At 42.1% G+C, this 26,461-nt stretch overlaps 1 protein-coding gene across 4 annotated transcripts; it reads left to right on the forward strand.

Annotated features, from left to right (window-relative positions):
• Positions 1–893: 893 nt before the first annotated feature.
• On the forward strand, positions 894–26,349 carry gabra1 (gamma-aminobutyric acid type A receptor subunit alpha1). 4 transcript variants are annotated; one of them, XM_058627533.1, is made up of 10 exons: positions 894–1,121; positions 3,408–3,495; positions 6,994–7,106; positions 8,128–8,195; positions 9,416–9,636; positions 10,745–10,827; positions 11,874–12,017; positions 12,775–12,927; positions 20,627–20,829; positions 22,316–26,349. In XM_058627533.1, exons 2-10 carry the CDS (start codon positions 3,434–3,436, stop codon positions 22,634–22,636), a joined length of 1,368 nt encoding a protein of 455 aa, XP_058483516.1. In that variant the 5' UTR covers positions 894–1,121; positions 3,408–3,433; the 3' UTR covers positions 22,637–26,349. The 4 variants fall into 4 exon arrangements, with proteins under 4 accessions (XP_058483516.1, XP_058483515.1, XP_058483518.1 ...); XM_058627532.1 differs by having other exon boundaries at positions 894–1,062; XM_058627535.1 differs by lacking the exon at positions 894–1,121 and adding an exon at positions 1,419–1,931.
• The last annotated feature ends 112 nt before the right edge of the window (positions 26,350–26,461 follow it).

Below are 26,461 nucleotides of genomic sequence, written 5' to 3' on the forward strand. Positions count from 1 at the left end.
CTCTGTGAAGAAGGCTGTCTGTTGTTGCCCAGGAACGTGGGAAATAAGAGCACTTGTCTGTCGTCGCCTCTCGCCACGATGTGTCGAGGGCGTGCGCGGGCACGTGTTGGTTATGCATGCTCGCACGTGCACGCGCGCTCACAGGCAATTCGAGTCACATGCAGCGGTGGCGTCTGGCTTTGAGAGAGAGAGGGAGAGAGAGAGAGAGAGAGAGAGAGGGGGGGGCTTGAAATGATACTCCACTTGCATTAATTCTGCGGAAGGAGCTGAGTTGACACCCCCCGCCCCCCCTTTCTCGTTATGATTATTAAAATATGCGCGTGCACCTGCAGCATCAGGTTATTATATGGACGAAATATGAGCAGAGCGCGAGGAGAGGGAGAAGAGTGGGTAGAAGTCCTTAACAATTATTGTGATTATTTTACAGATAGATAGATAGATAGATAGATCTCAGAACTAATCACGCACATGCACTACTTAAACCACGCGTGAGGAGGCAATGCACGCACGCACACACACACACACACAGAGTAAGGAAACGTTGCACTGCAGACCAGACTGACGTGACTCCACTGTTCACTCTGTCTACTCTGATGAAAATAAACCCACAGGGTGAAAATGAGTGTCAAAAAAACACTGTCAAATCAGCAGCTGAGGCTCATGCCACTGTGAATTATACTGATGGAATAAAAATATATTTTTAAAAAATAATAAAAAACTGCCCAATAAGAGTGTCCTCGTGTTCCTCTTATGCCTCCTGCTGTAGTCCACAGTGATGAAAATGTCCTCTGATTTGTAGGCTAACTTGAAATACGCAGATGACTACAAAATACACGGCGGTTATCATCATCAGCCCGGTTTTTTTTTTTTTCTTTTTTTTTTTCTCTCCCTTCCTCTCTTTCCTCCCTTGCAGATGAACGCAGCTCAGCTCAGCTCAGCGCTCTCTGCCGTTGCGAGCTCAGTCTGGAGTGGCGCGGGCTGTAAAGCAGCAGAATATTTCGGGCTGTAAACAGAGACCCTGGTGTTGTTGTCTCAATGCGAAACGTGGGCTTCTAGGAGACGGTGAGTGATCCGAGGGGATATTTATTGCAGAGAGCGACTCGTCTCCTCAGTGCAAGCTGGTGAGGGAACACGATTTTCTTAACATTTTTTTGGAGGTGTCTTTTTTTTCCCTTCTCCTCCGTGCGTGCGCGCATCCGAGCCTTGAAAAAAAAAAACATATTCATTATTGTTTTGCGCCACCGTAAGTACTTATACCGTTTTATGACTGCTGCTCTTGTCGATAAGGTGTCCGAGCTGCTTTGGTTGCGAGGCTTGTCGTTTGATAAATGCCAATTACTGTCTCATTGGAAATCATCACGTATGGAGTCAGGGAGTGAAAGCGCGATCGGGGGGGAGAAACAAGGGATCCCTGCTGCAAATATAAGAGGATCTTTTATTTAGCAGCCACCGAAAAGAGATTAGGACGACAGCAGTGGAAGTTAAATTGTGCTGCATATAAAATGGGCGGGCTAGTCTTTATATTAGGATGGCACAGCCTGGGTTATAATAAGATGCTCTGCGCCTGGATACAGAATGTGTGCCATGCGCTTTAATGACGTCCACGTATACGACCGATTCACTAAAACCTGTTTAGAGACCTCTCTTCACACGATCTGTTAGTTTAGCAGAACATTTTGATTTTTTTATTTGATTTTTTTTTTTGCTGACAGACAGACAGAGAGAGTTCAACTCACTACAGCAGCGCCAATGAACAGTGAGAGAGACCTGCGCATATCGTCAGCAGCCGCTTCTCCAGCCTCAAGCTAGAATTCGTCAGATCTGAGATCACACAGGATTTTTTTCTCATTCAGTCCGGCTAGTAAAGGTTTTCACAAAAAAAGTTTGAGGATACGGGCAGCAGACAGCGGATACACCGCGACTCATCCACTGTAAGTGGTTTTCTCCCATTTTTTGTCGTCTTTTTTTTGGTCAGGAGGAAAGAAGGGGGGGGTTGGGGGGGTGGCGGCACTCGGATTTGGATCGTTTGTGTTGCTGGACGCCGCTAGAATCGGAGACGAGTTTTGCTGGTGAGAATGTGGGTTAGTTTTCTGTCATAATCAGGAGCGTTTAATGGGTTATTTTTTAACCGCTCGGTGTCTTTTAACGGGGGGGAGCAGCCTGGCTTTCAGCACCACGGACAGCGCACTGAATAAAACACCATTAACGCACATTTTGCTTAATTACTTCGCCACGCACGAACTGAGCCACCGTGCATGTATTTGGACCAGCCTTGTGTGGATGCCAGTTGCATGCTAAAGAATCCGAGCTCGAATGTGTCGTATAATGTAAAGGGGAGGGCGATGTTTCCTGTGAATAACTTAGAAAGTGTGATTGTGCGGGATTTTCTCCTCCATTCCGTTAATCTGTATCATCCTCCGCTTCGCCAAATCCCGGTGAACCAACGGATTCATTTCATTTTTTATATATTTTGTCTTAGTCCCTCGACTCTCGTCAGCTTCCATTGCACCTTGGAAACACCACAAGCAAGTAGCAGGCGCATTGTCTTCTACGTTGGCAGAAATGTGTGGTCGTGTATGTGTGAAATACTGGTTTTGCGCATAAATAAGTAATTGGTTCCTCCGTGGATACATTGATTTTGCTTTCAGAAATTGGAAGGTGGGATTGGCATTGGGCTTTTCTGCAAGCACAACAGTGCACACCATTCATTGCTTTACATACTTTATGACCCGGCTGACATCATAGCTAGATGATTAAGGAGGAAGCAAATGCTCTTAGTTTAGGGGGATTTGGTTTGATATTGCGGCACCAGTGTTTCACATTGCAGGGTTTTAGAGGAGGCTGTGCACAGGTGCTACACCACTCACACGGGCTGTTATGTGATCGATGATGTGATGCCTTGTAATTTCGTATTAATTATTATGCACTACAACAGCATAAAGCCACACCATATGCTGCTGTGCCCAGTGTCCAGTCCCCTCTCTGTGTCACTGGAACGCTGAGAGCCTATTTAAATTCGGTTGCCCACAGTTAAGGCACAAAATATGTCTTTGTCCATGTGACAGCTAAATCAGAAATGATGATGTGAAATCTGTGAGGACTGCGCCTGTCAAATGTCATGTGATGGCCTAATGGATGGGGGCAAGGCCATTTGGTTTCCTTTAATGTGCTGTCAGTGAATCTGTGAGAAACGTTAGTGACGAAGTGAACCAAAGCCTCCCAACAGAAACAAGGTCTCCCACAGAGACTGCACTCCCATAGTGACTGTTGTTGTTGTTTCAGCCCAGCTTCACATTTATTGACACCAGATGTGACAACATGTTGGGCAAATATTAGCCCACTGGCTCACACATGATGTAGTAATGATGTTCTGAGACATTCTCTCTCTCTCTCTCCTTGACCTCCAGTGGTGAAAGGTCCTCATATTGCAACTATGGGTGGACGGAGCAGGACGGCCTTTCTGTGGCTGTGGGCTTGCTTGCTGAGTGCGAAAAGGTAAGAAGAACACACTTTATTTCACCAATGCATCTGTGTTTCTCAGTGGATCAGGTGACTTAAAATAATGTGGGAATCTGAATGATCTTGCACAGTGTTCATGTGACTCGCTTTGTGCTTACTTAGTTTTGTCGATATGGTCAATGGTGCCATTTTTTTTGTACACACTGTGAAGACCAGACTATGTTTAGCAACATATCAAATGCAGTTTTGTTGAATAGGGATCGCTCAATGCTAAGTGTTCCATTGTTTAAAACACAGCCTGAAAGTCAAGCATGGTGCCAAACAGTGGTACAGTTGCTGGAATGACAGTATGATCGTCACATTGCCTATTGGTTGGACTGTTGGACCACACTGTTACCGAGCATATTTAATGTGGTTGTAACTGGGGCATCCCCACAGGATACCTGCCTGCCTATAATTGCATGGAGGTAATAATAAGAGCAATACGGAGAGAGCGGATGAGGAACCAAAAATAGCCCACCATCCACATTACCATAGTGTTACACTTTTTTTTTTGGTTTTTGGTTCACTAGTCTTGTGGGACAAGCTTTGTGTTCTCCGGGTTCTCAGTCTTGGGCTGTTCAGAGGAGATGATGCACGCTGCATCAAAAATATTTGGCACAGATGTGAGCACACGGTTTTTTGACAGTGGCTGCAGGGACGGTGGAGTCAATGTACAGAGACACCTTTCAATGTCAACACTGAGGTGTCAGATGTCACCATACCAGAAGGAGATGAACAGACAGACAGAGAGCGAGAGAGAGAGAGAGAGGAAGAAGCTAAATGATTGGATTAGAAATGACAGCGTTGAGATCCAGTGTCATGTGACTGCAAGTGTATTAATTCCCACACGATTCAAACACTGGGAAACATTATCAAGTGACTCGTCTTCTTGTATTCACACATTTCCTACTGAATGCCATAGTTCCAAAAACATGCTGCAATTCCATGAGATCATCTGAATCCGTGGTTCTACTGGAGAATAATGAAGAGATCGAGGGGATCGGCTGTTTCTGCACAATTGAATAATTCAGTAGACGTGTCACAGGCGGTTGATTTCAGTGGTGATGTCTTGAGATGGTCCAGCTGGCTCGTCTCTCCGTAACAACAGCTCACACCACAAATACACACATCTGCACAGCTCACGGCACGTTTCAGCTCACACGCCCCGAGCACATGTGCGACACGGGCGTGATGTGTCCCACTTTAGCCGCACTATGTCTTTATCGTACACTGAATTGTTCTAACTGATTAATCACAGCTGTAGGTTAACTCTCAAACTCCGCTGGCTGGCAAATGGAGGGTCTGATGTGGCTGCACATTGAGCACATCAGAGAGAATGTAAAAGTGGTGATTACTTTACTGAGGCGACTGTCACTGCAAACTGCAGAGCAATTATCACCCAAAGATTTACTGTATAATCCAGTTGCATTTTTGAAGTCAAATACAGAACTGCACGCACGCGCACACGCACACACCTTGGGGGGTTTTCAGTGAGACGCAGTAATCAGGAAGACCTAGCACTCGGCTACAGTGTGTCACCAATGAAAGAAATTGCCTTAATTAGATATCAGAGGGATGAGAGAGGGGGACAGACTGAGAGAGACAGGGAGGAAGACAGAGAGGTAGTTTGGCAGAATGAGTGTGAATGGCACTGTTGCTGTTCAGATGACCTGTAGATGGGGGTGGTGTACAGGGTTTTATAAGCAGGCGGCTGATCAATGTATATTATTCCACAGAACACTTTTTCCTTCTCCATTTTCTTTTCTCTGTCATGATTTTAACACGAACGGCCGACCACCCACGTGTACACTGTAAAAAATAAAACCCTAACTGGAGGAGGAACAAAAGAAAACTGTCCTGTAAAAGATTCTTTCAGGCCATTTTCATCTGTACTTCCACTAATTATTAATGCCTTGTAAGGAAGGATGTTTTTTTTCTCGTAGCATTTTAATTATTGGTGAATTTGGAAGTGTTAGGGGACATCCTGTATTTCCTGTGTTAGTTGAGGCAACTACGAGATGACTGTAACCCCCAGGCAGACCTCCCCCCAAAAAAAAGTTCCAGTGTTTTGCTCTAATTTGGCAATGACTACATAAATATTCCAAGTAGGAATAAAAATCCTGTTGCATTTAATATCACTTGAAGTCACGTGGATGTAATCTGTGTGTCATTGTTTTGAAGGGAAGTTTTCCAAAGCTGTTACCTCCCAAACACATTTCCTCGTCACAGTTGATGGTGTCACTCGCGACTGTGATTTTCAGACATCTTATTTATGTCAGCAGAGAGCGGGAGGGAGTCTCTCTCTGCAAAATGGATGGAGGCAGATTATTCAAAAAAGCAAGCTCACGTTCGTTTACATGCCAGGATACGCTCTCATCCCACAGTTGTGAATTATACGCTGCATCTGTGTAACACCGTTCTCCAGTTTCACAGTATCCACCCTTTCACTCAACATCACTCCCTCTCGTTTAACTCTGTTATGGCCATAATTTTCCCTCTCCTTTGACATCCTTGATCTTCTATATGCCACTCTTTCCCACTTTCTCTTGACTCCTGTTCTTTGTCCCCTGCTAACTAATCTCGATGACCTCCCCGTCTCCTCTGAGCCTCTCAGCTTGCAGAGCTTGTTTCCAAACACTTGCTGTTTATTTAGCATGCAATCAAACCGAACGCTATTGACTATGAAAGGAAGGGGGAAGGATGATTGCCCGGCAGCATATATTACAGTGTTGAGACTTTCATCAGGGTATTATCAGCTTTATCACATGTACAGACAAAGACAACACAGGCCCACACGTGTGCGCACAGACCCCTGCAGTGCATGCACTCCCTGAGAATCCCTCTTATACAATACATGTCCTATATGATCCACATTGTAATTAAAGGCCGTATTCCTTAATTATTTCCTGAAATATTTATGCCGCAAACTCTTTGCCGTCACCATTCGCCATTGCTCTGAGCATTTTGTTTCAGTGTTGTTCAAACAGCACATTCAGCAAGGCCGCTGTGGTCTAAAGGAGCATATTATGGTATAAATAATGCATTATTTTGATTTCTCTATTCTTCCTCTGTGAGTTCCTTCCCGTGTGTGGGCGTGTTCTCTGCGTGCCCCGTTTTTCATCACACTGATAAAAATAACTCCAACACTTATGGACACGTTGTTATTAAACCAAGGCATTATAATTCAACATTTGTCTTCCTGGTCCATCTATGAGCGAATGCTGGTTTAATAATCCCATATCAATATGATCCCAAACCTCATTGTCACAGGGGTTGACTATGATTTTGTCCTTTTTTTCCTGATGCGATTGATGACACATTCTATTCCATCTATGCACTTTAAGAAGAAGATATCTTTCAATCTACACCGGGATCCTGCTACGATAAATAATAATGATTTGTATTCGGTGTAAGTTTTTTGCTGTTCTCGCAGATCTGACTGTGGTTTTTTTAGACTCTAACTGTGACTTTAAATCTCCTTTCCTTTGCCAGCTCCGGACAGAATGGCATGACAGATGAACAGAAAGATAACACTACAGTGTTCACTAAGATCTTAGATACCCTTCTGGATGGCTATGACAATCGCCTCAGGCCAGGACTAGGAGGTCAGTAAACCCGAGTCATTTAATATATTTTCTCCCTGTCGTCGTGACTGTTTGAATCTATTCTTATGTGAACATCATGTGAAGTTATACAGTTGGCTGACTAACAACCAAACGACTCCTAATATCCATGTGAATGCATCGTGTGGAGGTAGGTTTGCTTTCAGTGTCAGATACTGGTGTGAAAATTAAAAAAAAACAACCACTCTCATTCTTCCCCCCCTGCTGATTCTGTGGATTTTGTGAAACAGTTCATTGTTATGTTATTGTGTGGGCACCTATTTTCTATTTTTCTATTATCTGCTGTCCACTGATAGAGTGGGAAACAAAATGGCTGGGAGAATGTAAGAGACAAAAAACTGAAATAAAAACCCGAGCGAAACAGATAAAGAGATCGAAACAGCGCGTAAAAGGAGGAAAAGAGGGCAAATATAATGTGAGAATTGATGTGTGAAGGACACTGAGGATCGCACAGTGTGAGGTGTGATGCAGCAGCCGTCAAGCAGACAGGCGAATAAACCCAGGCCAGCAAGAAGTTCAGCAGCCAAGGGGGAGGAAATTATGGATTATGATGGGTATAATTCACAAATCATTGTGTCACATTCCAGTTTTAGAGTCACACGAAATGAACCCACACACACACACACACACACAGCGTTGCCTGCGCTATTGCTTCCAAAATGAATCCCCATTGGATGAATTTTGGCCATCAATGCTGCAGCACCGGTGGCATATTTTCAATAATACGGCAGTTTTCAAATTTGTTAAGGGATTGAGCGACTGTCCGTGTAATGGAGCTGACACTGAAACCAACACGGCACAAATTGTTATTGACATCCAAAATGTGTATTTTTATGGAGGTGTGTGTTTGTGTGGACATGTCTAATTCTGAATATGTATTTTTTTTTTATCTTCTATAAACTGAATGTTATATATAGCCAGGTGGCCGTGCATTAATAGGCAGTTAGGGGCTAATGAATGCCACTGATAGTAAGTCACTCATGGCAATTTCCTGCTTCAACAGAGCGTGTAACTGAAGTCAAGACTGACATTTTCGTGACCAGTATTGGGCCAGTTTCGGACCATGACATGGTAAGACTCTTTTTCGCCTCTGTAAATGTCACTGCCGCCCTCACCGCTGACAGGAGTCTTAGAGCTGTAAAAGATTTTATTAATTAAAATAATTCCATTACACTGTGACGCGTTAATAAAACTGTCACGTGTGTAAAGTGAAATGTCAACCCTAAGTGCCTAATGTCTAAATATACGGTGAATTTGGACCCCGAGTCAAGTGTGTTTGTCATCTTCTAGAAATAGCTTCAAATATGAAAGACAATTTCACTTTTCAGACGTAACCATGTGTTTTTCTCCTGAACAATCTGAAGCTAAGCGATGGATGGAGAATAAAGCTTAATGTGTCAAAGCACTTTCACAATCTTTTAAGAATGAATAAAAAAGAAAAGGAAAAGCTGTGGGCTCCTCAAACACGAGCATGATCTTTGACCCGTGCACCGGAAACCAATTAAACTCATCCAAATGTCTCACTGCTTCTTTTTTACAACGACTGTTAAAAGTGTGTGTACTCCACTTGACATAATCTCAGTTAATTGCAATGGCTGACATGTAAGTCAGGATTATTTTAAGGTCAAAAGGAAGCGCTCGAGAAACATTTTTTCTCCATCTCCAGCCTCTCCGTATTCCACTCTGTTACCTTGAAGCTCTGTTTCACTTCATACTAATTATCGTATGGTTGTCGAGTGGAAAAAGACTGGAAAGAGAACTAAAAAAAAACCACGACGCAGTCATTTTTACCGTCTCTCTTTACTCTGTCGCGCAGTCATGTGAAACCATTAAAATCTGCTCCCAGCTACAGTCGTAAGCTGCCTTCAAAATGAAATGTCCTCCCTAATTTTGTATCCGGCGCTTTCCTTTTCGTGTCAAGTGTAATTTAGATTACAAGGCAAGGAAGGAAGCTTCCCCCGAAGATAAATGCCAACAACGGTCACATTTGGCACTTACCTAACAACGCAATATCAAATGACCAATAACCAAAAATGATCCTCTCTTTGCAGTCGTCAAATTAAAACCCGCCAGTTAAAATGCAAAGACGGTAAAAAAGAGAAATGATACCAACCAGAAATCCCTGCATCACCATCAAAGAAAATTAAAACTAGGCCAAGAATCCTGTAAGAAACTCAAGAAAGAAAGAAAAACACATGGTAGTAAAAAGGAAGACTGTATTACTACAGGATTGGATTGTCTCCATTTCCGTTGATTCTTCACTTGCCCTTATTCTCGTTGTCCACCTGTAGGAGTACACCATCGACGTCTTCTTCAGACAGAGTTGGAAGGACGAGAGGTTAAAGTTCAAAGGCCCCATGGCTGTGTTGCGTCTCAACAACCTCATGGCCAGCAAGATCTGGACGCCCGACACCTTCTTCCACAACGGCAAGAAGTCCGTGGCCCACAACATGACCATGCCCAACAAGCTGCTGCGGATCACAGAGGAGGGAACGCTGCTCTATACCATGAGGTAGGACGCCGTGTTCCACTGGTGCAGTGTGTTTTAATGTCAACTCATGCTAAGAAGGGCTGAGGGATCCTTTTGCTGTTTAGTTGTTGGCAGATTATTGAGAGATTATGGTCAGCCGTTTATGATTCCATAGCTTTTCATTACAATTTGACATTTGCACCAGAAAAAGCTGTTTTATTCTTTCACGATCGCATTAACGCCACTGATGTTACGTGATGGCTACAAGCAGAAAGGTAAGATGTAAACATGCATAATAGGCCTGTCACCACCTCACAGGAAGCAAATGAAACCCTTAAAGACAACGTTAACTTTATAACACACACAACAGAGCGAGGCCAACACGGCAGGACTGAGCAAAGGATTGTAAAACACTTGTATGTAGCAGGGGGGGTGGGGGTGGGAGGGGGCAGGACTAAGCCCACATTGCTGTCACAGATGAGCGAGATCAGAGATAGATGGGAGATTAGTGTGTCATGGGTGGTGCCATGGCTTGCTGTTTTTCACCAAGCTGTCAGGAAATAGAAACCCACAGCTCAGGGATGTGGAGCATCTTTTTTTTTGCCGGTTCAGAGGAATTTAGGTTGTGTTCAGATTACCTGGCTGTAACAACTCATATATATATATATGGACACATAAATCAAATCAGATGTGTGTCACTTACATACTCCTAGATCAGCTATATATCCAACATGTGGCCATGCAACATGAATGAGTGCGATCATATCAGAATCTACGCAGCCTGTTGTCACTAAGCATGTGCCGACAAGCAACGTGACAATAACATAAACAACAAATGAGTAGGTTGTCGTTCTCTAGAGCTCCAGTAGATTTTAGATCTTATTATATGTACCCGTCTCCCCCTTCTATACCTGGGTGTTGTACTAAATATGACACTTTCTGTTGTTCTTGGTGATGCATGAGTGCACATCTGTGCTGTTCGAGTGATTGCAAGACAATCGTAGTCATGACAGGACAGGACACTGAGAGATTTAAAAATCACATTTTCGCGGGTTGATCATTTTTGTGCCCCTCCATCAGCACCTCCATTTCCACAAAACTGCTCATTTTTAGTATCATTCACTGTCCATCTCTGTGTGAATCTCTCCAGGCTTACAGTACGAGCAGAATGCCCCATGCACCTGGAAGACTTCCCGATGGATGCTCATGCTTGTCCACTCAAGTTTGGCAGCTGTAAGTATGCCCTGTAGTCATGCACATCACTGCAGTGTAGACTAACACGCCACACAGCCACTGACACACTGTCACTACCTCATCCAACTGGAGGCATGACCCCCGCACAGGTCCCTGATAAGGGATGACATTGTGGTAACAGCTGTTCTCCCAGAAGAACTGTCCTCCAAGGGGCCCCCTCGTTTCCCCCATTCAACCCTGCCAGATCCTGTAAGACCCCGTAAGACCCCGCAAGACCCCTGGCAGGCGTGCACCACACCGAACTGTGTTTATCAAGACAGCACACTCTGTAACAGCTGCTCACCGCTGACACCTACACCACATCATCCTTGGGAAGACTTAAGAAGAAATAGAGTGATGGAGGATGGGAACAAGAATAGAGAATGAGACAAAAGCTGGGGGGGGGGGAGTGAGAGTGAGAAAAAATTAGCAAAAACACAGCAAATGTGAAACAGAGTCGTGAGCATCGCAGAGCCTCTCTCTTCAGACAGCTGCACAGTGTGAGTGAAAGGACCAGGCTTCAACACCCTTTAAATTGAACTCACTCCCTAAATATTTCAGTGATGATCTATCTCCCTTCTGCTGCAGTCTGCAGTCGAGGCATTCTTCTCTCTCTGCAGCAGTGGAGCCACACCACAGCTTTGACAGGTCGCATGGCCAGAGACAAGGGAAGACGGATGGCGCTTTAACGGAGTCCCGTTTCCAGTTTGTTTGTTTGTTTTCTTGTACGGTGACGAATGGCATGACGTGGACTGACATCGCGTCACGTGGTTAATTGACAAGGGGCAACAGATGAGTGAGATGAGTCAAGTGACAGTTTAGCAAGTTGAAAGAAAAGGAATGAATTGCTTGATTAAGAAATAGACAACGCTGGAGGAACTTGGATGATAGAGAGTTTGACAAGATGAGGGATGATAACAATTAAATGATGGAACAAAGCTAGAGGAGTCAATAGAGGACCTACTTCCAGATGCATCCCTAGTAGCTCTAGTAGCAAGCACAGCAGCAAAATAATGTTTACCTTTAACTCTTTCCATCCCCGCTAGATGCCTACACTCGAGCAGAGGTGGTGTATGTGTGGACCAGAGGAGCTGCCCAGTCTGTGGTGGTGGCCGAGGATGGATCCAGATTAAACCAGTATGATCTGATGGGGCAGAGTGTGGATTCCGGCGTGGTGCAGTCCAGTACAGGTACAGGTTTACTGTGAAATAAATGACATTGTGTTTGAGCTAAATCACACATACTCAGCTTCAATTCAAGATCGGCAATTGGTCACATTCTTGTTGCCGAGTAAAAATATCCCGAGTCTTATTCATCACTGCGTAAATTGAAAGTCTCAAATGGTTCGTTTCTTACAACGCTGCATCAGTTCATCGTCATTATCACTGGCATCAGTTTATTGCCTTGCTAATGACAAGCTATGTCCCAGATTCATAATTTCCCTACTGGCCACGACATCGTTTTTACACCTCCCCCCTTTTTTGGTCCATTGATACTTGCAAAAATTACAGCATAAAATGGGTGACCTGCTTGCAGTGACACTAGCTGCTCGTGGAAAGTAATGCTTCGCACAGCCCTGTCCGCCAATTAACACTTTGCTTTAGTAGTAACAAGCGCCCTCAAAATTCTGTATCGAGCAGCGTTCATTGAATGAATAAAAAAAACATGCATCACTCCATTAATCTCATTTCATACCGTGTCCAGATGAAACTCAGTGCTGGTCATGTGACTGCTGTCCTCTCTCTGTGACTGGGTACACTCGGATGTCTGGGTATTGGGCTTTGCTGACAAACGACACCCGTGACTGTGCCAATAAACCGCAATAAAAGTGACGGGCACGACACAATAAACCATTCATACACTGCAGGGACAGGCACAACACATGTCCTAAATCTATCACGTGAAAAGTTTCTCCCGCGCTGACTTTCTGACTTTGCTGACCCACAGGAGAATACGTTGTGATGACGACCCACTTCATCCTCAAGAGGAAAATTGGTTACTTTGTGATCCAAACATACCTGCCCTGCATCATGACTGTGATCCTCTCCCAAGTGTCTTTCTGGCTCAACAGAGAGTCCGTCCCTGCCAGGACTGTCTTCGGTGAGTTAAATGCTCCCTTTCTCTCTCGTCTTAATATCTTTACATGAAGAAGTGAATCATCAGAAAGTTTCAAAAATGTTTATCGGAGAATCAATGGAATATATGCAGTACAGTTTATTATGGGCGCCAAGCTAAAGGATAATGGTTGCTAATACAATAGCCCTGCAATAAATCCTATTTTTATGGGAGGAGTATAAAGAGGTGTTGATTTAACTGCTTGGTCATTTTAGAGAATATCATTTGAGGCAATGTAAAGATTATTGTTTCTGTTAGTATAGCCGACCCTCGCTGATATAAATGGGGTGGACAAAAAAAAATGTGCAGTGGATTGTGAAAAACCTTAAAATATTTAACATGTTGCATGCCAAAGAGAGCATTTTTTTTTCTTCTCTGCACCAGTGAAGTGAACGCGAGCGTTCATCAACTGTGCGGCTCACTGCGGTACAATTTCAAGCACGGGGCTCAGCGTGAATGTAGATTACTGTGCTCTGAATCTGTGTCAAAAAGCATGTATGATGTGTTTGTCACTGTGGTTCAGCGGGCACATGCACACACACACACACACACACACACACACACACACACAGAGGGATTGGCCGCCTGCGTGTGTTGTGTGCAAGAATATTTTGTACATATCTGCATATGTGTGTGCATGAGACCGTGTTTGCCGTGTGTGTGTCTGTCTTTCACACTGAGGTCTTACATAACGCTGCCCAAAAGGAAAGCTTTTGCTAGTCTGCAGCATGCTCTGTAGCAGCAGGCAGAATGTCCTTGAGTTACCTCACCATACTTTCTCCTCTCCCTCTCTCTCTCTCCCTCCTTCTCTCTTGTTCTTCTCAATAATGCCCCGTGTGTCTCCCTGGCCCACAACTTTAAGAGCTTTCCCAAAAAAATACACACAATACAGGCAAGCTCCACAATATTCAGCAGGTTTTCTTGTTATCCTGTTTCCACGTCGGCATGTGCAACACAGCGCGCTACCTGCAGTGCTCGTCACGTGTTGAGGGGAAATGAGGATGGCCTAGATTAGGTTCAAACAACTATCTAGGGCATGTGTGTGTCCCTCATGCTATCAGTGCTGGTTCTGCTTCAGGAGATTACAAGCATGTGTGCAGACAAGTAGATGTGAAGACACACACACACACACACACGCGCGTGCATGCGGCTAAAAACCCACATGTATATGCTCTGACACTGCTGCAACATCGAGGTTTACTATCGCTACGTCACTGATGTGAATAACATGCATCACGTGAGGCTGCAGATGAATGGTCCTGCTCTTTGAGAGAGGTTACAGTGTCACTGCTGCTTAAAATGAATCATTTAATGACCTTTCATTGCCGTCTTAATCCTTTGTCTATCATCTGAGTCAAAGATTTACGTGGAAATACAACAACAACTGTGCATGGATGGAGGGAGGGAGGGAGGGAGGGAGGGGTAGAATGAGCTGCAGCTCTTTGTCTCCATGTGGCTGAATCATGCTCAAGAGTCATGCCAGACAATAATCAGTGTAAACACAGATATAAAATGCTGCATGGGCATGGATTGAGGTCAGCATCTATAATGGTCTCAGTATGTGTGTGTGTAATTTTCAGTTCTTTGTAACTTTACGCGCTTTTGGTGTTTGGAACATTCACCGAGTATAAGACGAGGCAGAAATATGTCAGATGTTTGAAGCTTGGCAGAGACAGGTTCGGTGCCCTGATGGACGCCTGATGAGCTGTAGTTTTATGGATCCCAACAACATCCCATCATGATTGCAGCTTCATGATCGTCTGTGTCAGTAATCCAGTCACGATTTAGACAAGCAGGAGTACACAGAGAGGTAAATAAATAATAATGTTTGCACATTTTGTTCCACCTTAAAAATACTGTTATGAACGTGTAATTATTACCTCAGATGTTGCTTCTCATTTCCATGGATGATTGAATGAATATTCATTCAAATGAACGGGAACTCAAAATGGATCCCGACTTTAGGTCCTTGTCACTCACTGTCCGCGCTCTGTCAGAAATTATAAAGTAAGCAGCCGAAATTCTTAAATAAATGATGGAATTAATGAGAATTTTCATTATGGAGATTCACTGCGAGAAACAGGGACAAACATTACTCATGCCCACAATGGTCATTAATTAATTCCTCAGAAGCGCAGTGAGTTTTAGAATCCATCACTGACGCAGCCTCCTTCCTTCATGTTGTCACATTTCTTTTCACCGCTTTTCCTGCAGTGGTATTATCTCTTATTATGGCCCAGCAGTTGCCAAATGACGTGTTTAAACAAGATCTATCCTACAATGCCCACAATTAAGTTTATTTATGTCGGAATGACACGCGCTTAGATTGGACGTTACCTGCTTCCTGTCCTGAAAACAAGTAAAAAAGGCTCTGGGAGTATAAAGTACGATAATAAAAGACGAAATATGAAGCTTCCATATTAGATTTCCTGCCGGAGCACAGATGCACCTAAATAATTCCTTTTGCAGACACGAAATTCAAAGCTTTGTTTTTGCCTTGTTTTCATTCCAGAGCACATCCACTTTATCAAAGGTGGCACAGATACTACAAATAAACAAACACGTGCTGTGATATTACGCCGCGCTTGTTCTTCTCTGAGATGTGATGGGGGGTCCACACCTGACACAGAAACACCACCAACGTGGGCAAATACAACATCAGTCATGTGACGATAACCACTGAAGCCTGCCCTGTAGATGGATAGGCAACGTGAAACACAACAGTGGGTAGAGTTATCGTATTGTGCCGATTAAAAGGCTGATGAGTTCGTAGCTATAGTTAGTTATAGTTAGTTTATTTATTTGCAGTCGAACTAAATAAACAGAAAAGAAAGAGGCATTGATGGTGCTGATATGGAAGCTCTCTCTTTATCAACCCCTCCCCCCCAGCAAGGGCTCTGAAGATTAGCTTGCACTGTAAAAAAAACAACTGTTGTTTTTACGGTAAAAAACTGGCAGCTGTGGTTGCCAGAATTCTACCATAATAAATAGTAGAACTGTAGAACTTTTTCTTACATTGCGGTAAAAGGATATTAGTACTGCTTTTACTGATTTTACGGTAAAGGTTAGAGGTTTTTTTCCATATTCTACCGTATAAATAACACTGTTTTTATTGAAAGTAAAAGGATTAGTTAAGGATAAGTAAAGGATTTCTCCATGAAATAAAACAGCATTTATTAACATAGAATACTACTTTATTCTGTAAAAAAACAAAACCTTGTTTTTAAAACTGGCAGCTGTGGTTGCCAGAAGTTTTGGCTGTTATAAATATGTTGGTATTTTTACGTAATTAACACAATGGTTAATAAGAAAATGTATTTTTTACAAAAAAAAACGCAAAAGATACAGGTTTGGGATATTTCTGTAATGAATACGGTGCAGTTATTTAACAAGAAAAAAATATGCAAAAATTACTGTTTCGGCAGCTATATATATTTACAGTATTTCACTTACAAAAACTGTAATAAACTCTTTTTAAGTTTACAGTCTTTTTCTGTCATGGTTTGACAGTTTTTCACTGTAAAATCTACGGCCATTTTTTTACAGTCTGTTTTCTTCTTCTCTTCTTTAAGAGCCATTGACTGAATATTTATCGGTTTCCCTCCTCATGATGCTGTTGAATGTATCTGCTCATTAAGGATTAACACCTTGTGTTTGTCAGATTACGCACATCAGTGGTGACGTAGCTGTGAACATTGTGTGTCTGAATCCCCTCCCCTTCTTCCCCATGAGGCTTTGGTTATTGATAAAGCATGAATAAGTGAGTGGCCACAGCGCAGAGGAGATGTTGACAGTGTCATCACTCCTGGGGCTGGTTGAGGGGAAAATAAAAAAAGTTGTTTGACAACTCCCTACACAACAAACGTGCTCACTCATTAACAACCTGCACGACACCGGCACCGGCAGTTTGCAATCCAGCTAATGATCTGAGGTGTAGCTACGTTCTCCTTCTTAAAGCATCACGTATGGTCTGCACTGCCCTTGTTCAGGTGCAGCGATGCATGCGTCTTCTACTGGTTTGTGAACCCGGGGTTATTTACAGCATCATGCCTAGACACAACAATGATGTCACAAATAAAAGGGACCGCGTTCTATAACTTAGCAAGCATCGCATAATAATGTACGGTTGACATCATTACACGTTCTGAATGCCATGTTTGATTTTTTGCCTACGCTGTCAAATGATTCCTGTTTGGGAATCCTGAGAGTAAAGAGAGGGAGAGAGGGAGGGAGGGAGGGAGCACAGCCATGTCCCTGTAAAATCTCTCATCTGTGGTTTGGCTGTGATTCATTGGCTGAGCAGTGCAGTTTATTCACTGGTCCAGATTGGCCAGATTAACTGACGCCTGCCGTTAAAGACTTGTCAGTCAAGCGCTGAAGTTGGAACCAGCAAATGAAGAATTTGTAAAGAGAAAGATCAATAATATTAACGATGACTTTGTACCTTATTCAGAAAAACAGTTTGATCTTAAAGGACAAAGAAAGCTTTGCTTTGTGGAAGCAGTTAACACAAATATATGAAAACTCTAACCCTATCAGAGTAACTACATTCTTTCAGCTTTCATCACTCACATTTTCTGCCCCAATTTTCTAAAAACGCACACTTTCGGATTGTTTGCCTACATCGCAGTCGCCTCAAAGTTTTCATCAGTATCCGTCTGCCTCACCTTGTAATTTTCCAGCTTTAATGTATAATTTAGTTTCTCCCCAAGTTTGCCTTCCAACGCCGTCTTCTCGTGCGTTTGTGCAAACAGAGGCTCGTCAGCAGACGCTGTATGCACTGCATCATATGCACCGAGTGACGGCGATTGTGCACACTGAGTTCAATTTAATGGAAGAATCCAGATCCTCCGCTATAATTCCAGGTGGAACTTTCCAGATCAGCGACTTTGTTCATTAGCGGCCTTCAACAGTCTCAAGTCTATTAGTTACGACGTGTCAAATGGAGATATTTAAACCCAGCTCAGGAATCACGCCGTAATGAATCAACTTCAACTGTGTTCTAAATGATTCCTGAGCACACCTGTCACCACACACACACACACAGGAGAATCCTGCCTCTTTAGCAGCACAGGACATGTACATTAAATGCATACGATCACACACAAACACACACACACACACACCACGGTCACCCTGAGAAATTTAGAGTACATGGTTTTTTTCTCTCCTTTCCTCTCTTTCTCGTGGTGAGACGTTGGAGGAGTTGGAAGCCTTGTTTCCATGACAACGGAGCTCGTCAAACAAAATAAAGTATATATGATTCCAAGCACTTTTGTGATAACTTGTGTAATACCCAGTGGTGCAGCCTTCGTCCTCCCCTACAAAAAGAAATTAACTGATTTGCTGGCAAACAAAATACCAGTTAGATTCAGACCTTTATCATCCTGTATTTAAGTTTTTGTATTTGTTCCCTGTGAATGCTATCGCCCCCCCCGGCCTTTACGCCGTAGCTCACCGTACCGGAGCAATAACGGTGAGGTGTCGGTGTTTTGCGCTCCAGCACCTGCTGTGTCCATGGGTATGCATAATTGCTGGCAAAATCCCTTCACACTGGCTGCTCTCCAGTGAAGAAGAATATCCTGGCACCCGCCGCATAAGCAGCGGCACCTTGGTGCTAATGTCGCCCTCCACCAGAGTGTTGTCATCGCGTTGTCAAGCTTAAAATGGCATCAGCTTCTCATTTGTCAGTGAAACTGAAGGAAACAAACTAGACTTTATTAGAATCATGTTTTTAATCCTGCATTTTTATTCCCACTGTGCATTTCCTCATGTAGCTTGTACAGATAATTTTCTTTTTACATAAGTAAGAGTATGACGATACTGTGTGAATATATGATTAGGCATTTCCATTATTTCTCCTAAACTTCTCAAAGCCTCATACTGTAGCACTGGGTGGAGTTTAGAACAAGGTGCAACAATAATATCACACTTAATAGAGCACAAATCTGGCTTTCATGTCGTATATCTCAGTGTTTGAATCCGCCTCCCCCTCCCTGTGTGTTATGGGTAATGAGGATATTGGAGTTGAACGTTTGAAAGGGAATTTGTTTTTCCCGTTGTTAAATTTATTCTTGTGCAAAGTGCAGTGTCATGATTAGGCAGGTGTTATTCCCATTTATTCCTAAATGTCTGTTTTGGTCTATTTAAACCATTTTGTCTGAGACATTTTTTTTTTTTTTTTTTTTTTTTTTTAGAAAAGATCATGCAATGCAAATTCGAGCATCAAATTATCTTTGACCCACTTTGTTATTCCCCCACACGGAGGCATAACGAACGCGAGAAATGTCTGACCACGCACACTTTGTACCCACCGTGCAGATCTAGTAAATCTATCCGAGGTGTCTTGTTTACTCGTGGCTGATGGCCAATCGTTCATTTGGCTCTGACTAATGAGAACACAACATAAATCAGCCTTTATGCTTCATGTCACCACAGTTAATAATGCCAGAATCATGTGAAAAGGGAGTGGGAGGACGAGGAGTCTGTGATTCATTCCTTAACACTTCATCAGAACTGAAAAGAAAGAGAAAGGCATGGGGAAACGACACAATAAGCACATAATACAGTTTAATTTTTAATCTTTAGGAGTTGATTAGGGTCAGTTGTTGTTTTTTGGAATCAATTGTCACCTTTTTTGTTGCTAAGTCTTTGTAGATAATATGGAAACAGCTGAACACCAAGGGTTAAAGCACACATCGAGTTGCTTTATCGGAGACCGTTGGAGTCGCTGTGTTAATTTGTCGTGAATTAGTCACAAACTGGACAAACCAGAGGAGCGTGAAGCGAGGAGAAAGTATACAACGATATCAACCAAACACAAAAAAAGCACTGGCAAAGAGTAAGAGCGGTAATAGATCCTCACAAGCACTGACTGGTTGTTGAATAAACAATTCTCTGACACAGTCTCTGTAAATATTGAACAACCTTCTTTACATTTTTATTTCAGCATCGTTTCAGCCGTCCCTGTTGTTCATTGTTACATTTTTTTGGAACTATTTTCAAGTTTATTTAATAATAATGTAGCTATTACGATGATTTTGTGGATGTTTTCAAGATAAAAGATTGTAAATGTGTGGGTGTGATATACATGTCAGCTGTTCTTTACCTCTCCTCGTTGATGGACTGTTTGTGCTCCTCAGGCTGATGTAACTTGGCGTGTAAACATCTGCAGTAGCTTGTTCTGTGACGAGCGCTGCATTGTTAGATTATGCTCTGACCCAGTTCCCCTCTCTTCTGGTTGCTGGGGGGGCGGGGCTTAAGTAACTCAGTCCATCCATTTTTCCCTGGACTGAAATGAAATCCAAATATGAGGATTGCACTTGTGACAAAAGAATTGTTCATTTAATTGCAAATGCTCGGTAACAAGGAATCAGCAGCCGCATCTCTGAGCTCTGAGCTCTTCGATCTGCATCTGATGTCGCCACCATTTTCTGATGAATGTGAAATATCGGTAAGCTCGTTCTGTTTATGAAGCGAGTGGTAATTCTATATACACCAAAATGTTGTTCCCATCACGGTGCTATGGTAACTTATATCAGCAGTGTTCAACTTTATGCCCCGTCATTATTTTCTATATGACTTTATCTGATTTGGTGTGAAAAGATATGGACTCTCGTGAGTAACAACATGATCCGAGATCATAATTGTGTATTGATCTTTGCTTTGCTCGCTCTCCCTGCAGGAGTGACCACCGTCCTGACTATGACCACGCTCAGTATCAGTGCCAGGAACTCTCTGCCTAAAGTGGCTTACGCCACAGCTATGGATTGGTTCATTGCCGTCTGCTATGCGTTCGTCTTCTCGGCCCTCATCGAGTTTGCCACGGTCAACTACTTCACCAAGAGGGGTTACGCCTGGGATGGAAAGAGTGTGGTGCCAGAGAAGGTAATTACAGCTCCTCCTTTTGTTATTACTCACATCTAAACTTCACAGAAACCAAAACACAATCAAAATGACTTAAAAATTCACCTTGTTTTGCGCTGGGACAGTTCACACTTAACCGCTGAAGGATTGCGGCCAGGCAGGGAAACATTTAGCTGTTGTCGTGAGCTTGTCTCATAGAAAATGCAATTTGAGTAACATGACGTGAACATGAATAGTTTAGTGTTCGTCTCCTGCTTTCTGCTCCACTTGCCTCAGCGCTGCAGTTAGCAGCACAGCACTCAATGAACGGAGGGAAATATTAATGTTTCTATTCTGAATTCTAGTTGGTTTCATTTTTCAGTTTCCTCTGTAACGGGGAAGTGTTCTCTTGCACTTATTGCTCACCAGACTACTGGATCAGGACACTAATACTGATTTCCTCTACAGTAATTGTTCATTTAAAGGAGGTTAGTTTTTTTATATTTTCCTATGTCCTTAACTTTTTTTCCATTAATTTTAAGAAATTGCAGTTTTTGTATCACTACCCTACTTTTCCATAAGCGGGGTCAAAGATGACCCCAAGCATTTCTTAAGGAATCTCCTAGGAACTTTTGATTCTTATCAATCTTTGGCTGTCAGTATAAAGGGTTACCCTAAGTTTAAATCACTCTTTAAAATATATCCAAAATATAATGAAAGTCATCATCTTTAACCAAAATGAAAGACATTTCTTAAGTTAATTGTAAAAACGTGTTGATTATATTGGGGTTATTTTGACCCCACTCATGGAAGTGAAATGGAGTGAAGTATTGGTAGGTCATGCATCCAAGGGTTAAAAAACTCCAACTTCAGTTCAAAGATGTCCAAAGAACGGAGAATATGACGCCCGATCTGTCATGTGCCCAGTGGTACTGTAGGGGAGGAAATATCTAGAGACACTAAAATCTGACTCCAATTGATCAAAAATAACTTTATGATTAAATATCGATGAGAAATAAAAGTGAACCTACGTTTACCTTCTGCAGCTGGGATGGCAGATATAGGTTTAAACATGGAAGAATAGCCCTGGTGTCTGGGTTGACATTTACTCTGAAGATGTTTTTAAATGATCGGAGGTATATGACGACGAACCGCTCAGACCCGATCACCTCTCACACTGAGACCATGTGACACACAATGTTTGAAGTGAGCTCGCGTGTGTTAACGTGAACCAATGCAAACAGGACGTTTTGAGGAGACACTTTGGACTGACCAAAGAGGGAACCACTACATTCCACCATAAGTGATTGATTCAATTACAAGTAATCAAAGACGCAATGGATCATTCCAGTCTGGGGGAAACTTCTGGGGTGGGGATCGAACTGCGAAAAGCGGCATTCCTAAACACATGGTCAATAACAGACAGGAATGTATCTGTGATATATGACACACTGATGATAATCTGTAACCTAAACTATTTTTTCACACCCCCCCCCCCCCACTCCACCGCCCTCCCCCACAAAAATAGCAAAAGAAAAAGAAGGAGTCCCTCCTCAAGAAGAACAACACCACAGCCTACCCAGCTGCCACTGCTACGGCCTTCGCACCCAACATTGCCAGGGACCCTGGATTGGCCACGATTGCCAAGAGCGCACCGCCGCCCCCCACTGAGCCCAAGGAGGAGCCAAAGCCCAAGCCTCCTGAGGCCAAGAAAACATTCAACAGTGTGAGCAAGATAGACAGGATTGCCAGAATAGCCTTCCCCCTGCTCTTTGGAACCTTTAACTTGGTCTACTGGGCAACTTACTTGAATAAGAAGCCCAAACTGCAGGGGGTCGATCCACACTAATCCATGTTTCATTCCTTTTAAAAGAAAAAAAAAAAGATATCTTATTATTTGGTTTTCTTTACTAGTCATCCTTACGAAAAAAAAGAAAAAAAGAAGAAGTTTATTTTCAAACAAACATGGTGTCCATGCTGGTTTGAATTCCCAGTCGTTGCAGTGCTTCTGTGTTTACCAAAATTTTGAAGATTTTGAGAAAAATACAAAATAGAGAAAAAAGAATACGACAGTACTGACTTTTGGAGGGTCAAGGATGATGCTACTAAGAAAATACTAATATAAATATATAGCCAAGAGAATGCTATTCTACAACTGCACATAACCCAAATCTGTAAATGGGCTTTTGTTTCTCTGTTTTTCTTATTTCCTTTGAAAGGTTTTTTCTATTTTAATTTAACATATTATTGTCACAGACATTGGTAAACGCACTTGTGTATATGCATGGGCAAGTCATTGTATTTATTATTATTTATTTATTTATATTTATTTTCTAAAAACAGATCAACGTTGACTGATGGCTTGGTTTCTTTGGCATCATCAGCAAAAAAATGCGACGCTCTCTCTGTTCCAGTCTATCCATCCTCTGTTCGGTGTTTTACGAGATTTAATTATATCATTCTTCAAAAGATATGTTAGGGTTTCTGCAATAGCAATAAAACATGTCTCAGTGGACACACCCATTTATTTAGAGATCAAAAATACAAAAAAAAAAAGAATCATCCGTGTTCAGCGTTTAAACACTGATTTCCTTCGACAGCATTGTAAATATCACCAAGTGTTAGAGATGTCAATATTGTTTAAGCTTTGCAAAATGTAACTAAAGGGTATATTTATTGAATACATTGGGAAAAAAAATTCCATTTTATTTATTTTTATTTATGTTCATGATACTTTCTACGGAAAAAATATATCTATATATATCTATCTATATAGATATATATAGATAGATATATATATATAGTGATCTAATTCATCCTTAAGTGACTGTTTCTCACCACGTTCGTGTTCCATGCAGCGCTGCGCTTTCATAACCAAGCTAAATATTGTTCAGCCGTGCGTTTGTGTCGACACCGATGACAGAGGCGGCGACTTTTAGCAGCGGCGTAAACTGAGATTGACAAGTGATGAGTAAGAATGTAAAAAAAATAAAATAAAAATCTGCTCAAATCCTGCAGTACGTTTAACATTTAGAGTTCAAACACACTCCTTTTTTTAGATTTTGAGTATTTATAACAGGGCCTAATTTGCCAAAACCCCCCGTTAATATCAAAGTACACTCAGCATGGATTAAAGAGAGGCGGGGCACTCTGAGAAGACGTGCCTTCCCCAGTTTCAGTGGGCGTGATGGCAGTTACTTTGTTGATTGATGGCGCATCTGTGTTTCCCATCCCACTGTGTCTCCCTTCAGCTGAGAATAGAAATATAACACTCAGACAGTACCAGCTACACTGCCTTCAGTATCACATGCCCGTTTGGACTCATTTGTTGCTGCGAGTTGGTGAGCAACAGCAAGAGACAGGGACAGAGACAGAGAGAGAGACAAAAGGGGAGGAAGGAGACGTTGAGTGGAAGTGGCACAGTAATCTTATTTTAGCCGCTGCTGTGTTTCCGCACAGAGGACTTGTCCTGTAGTTCTACGATAGTGACGAAGATGAATATATTTTTGTAGCATGATGTCAATCCCCCTTCCGAGAAAAACCAACAGAAACGAACACAAATGTAAAAAGAATGCTTTTTTTGTTTTTTGCTTGCTTGTTTTTTTTTTTTTGTTTGTTTTTCTTTTGAAAACACTCTTTGGATACTTTAGATCTTCTCCGCTGTGGCACGTTAAGGTTTCCGAATGGTCCATTTAAATTACGTTTATGTAGCAATATTGATTAGCAAGGGCTTTGCTTATAGGAACTGAACCTGACACTCAGTCTTGGGGGCGATATCCGTTGTAGCTTTACACTTGTCCAACATGCTGTACGTCTATAGAAGTTATTTTTGATTTGGTTAAAGGCGACGCATCGCGTGTCCACTTATGTCTTGTTGGAAAGTGGGCGGTGCATTGTATTGCGTTATAAAACAACTAAAACTCTCGGTGTGGTTGTGCACTGAGGCGAAGAGATCACACTTCCACCAGAGGGAAACACTGGTGGATGTTGTTATTGTTATTATTTGCATCAACATTATGACAATTATGGAATTCATCCCCTAATGGCAGACATGGACCGTTTCCCAGCCACTTAACCTACAAGCAGAGGGTCAATGAAATGCAAAGTTCAGGTTGCAGAGTTGTATAAAGGTTATCTGAATTCTAAAACTATTGTATGTATGTTTATTATCATGGAGAAAAGAAAAAAACAACAACTATATATACATATGTAAAATACATAATCTATACAGTATTTGATTATATCAATGAAGATATTAGCTAAATGATGATGAATATTGTTTTTGCGTTACCAACATATTGTTTTGCACATTTTAGGAGAACAATGACATTTTACTTTGATGTTATCAGCTTTGTGCTATGCAAGGACAGCTTTGAACCACACCATTGACCTTCTCTCCCTCACCATTGTGTTTCAGATTACTATTACTTAAAGAAAAGAATATATATATATATATATATATATATATATATATATATATACATATACATATATATCAGCTGTGCAAACCATCACCCTTTCTTTTTTCAACCATGGCTATACAGGGTTACTACAAAGAAAACAGTGGATTATCTCTTTTGTTTCCGCTTTGTTTTTTGTTTTTTTGTGTCGATGGTTGAGGAGAAAACGGCTCTCGTCGTCGTCGTTTTGCGCTTTTTATCGAGAGACTTGCAATAAAGTAACAGACGTGAGAAACCGGGAGCAAAAGTGCAACAAGATCACCGTGTTAATAATCTCTCTGTTCATACTTTGAGCGTGTTTGTTGTTCTAAAAGTCGAGATCATTTTATTTACGTTGCTCCAAAAGCTCAACGATATCACAGCGAGCGCCAGAATTTTGACTCCACAAAAAGGGAAAAAGGGAGTTTTGTACACTTTCCCGTCTATAGGAATGTTTTTGATAAGCCCTCGTTTTGGACTCCGAGCAGAAACGAAACAAACACTGAAGACCATTTACACTCAAAAGGGAATGTGAAATATGAGGCACAGTGCAATTATGAGCTTCCAACGTTCACCCTCACACTCATGCGCGTGTAAATATCACATCTGTCGGCCCATCAGTCATTTATTTTACTACGTTTGATGCAAGGTCCATTGCAGTTTTCAGCAGCTCTTGCTTTTCAACAGTGAGGTTTTGGTCATTCCTAAATACCTACTGGAGTTTTGTTTTTGTTTGTTTTGTTTTTTCTTGTATTTTTATCAAGCAAATGTGTTCTGATTTTCACTGAAATGTAAAAAAAAACAAACAACAAACTAATTTTTCTAAAGCACAAAGGTTGATTAGAGTAAGAAGTAGAGTGAGGCTGTACAGTACACAAACAACAACATCCATACACTTTCACAGTGCACACAAACACACACACACACACACACACACACCTGAATACTGTACACAGGAATGTGTTTGCAGTTCAGTGATATGGACTCAAGGTTCTGATGTTCTGATGTAGATGAAACGGTGAACCTTCTGTAAATGTTTTCTTTTGTTTCTTTTGGTTATGATATGGCCCTGTAGAATCTGATTCTCTGCATTAGTCTTTAAATAAAAAGAAAACAAATGAAAGACGTGGCTATCCCTCTGTCCTTGTGCTGTTTATCACCGACCAATAAAAAACGTGTTTTTTGAAGTGCACCACAAGCATTTACACTAATATCACAATGTTCCCACTGTTGCG

Source organism: Solea solea, chromosome 4 (assembly GCF_958295425.1).
Source record: "Solea solea chromosome 4, fSolSol10.1, whole genome shotgun sequence".
Lineage (NCBI taxonomy): Eukaryota > Metazoa > Chordata > Actinopteri > Pleuronectiformes > Soleidae > Solea > Solea solea.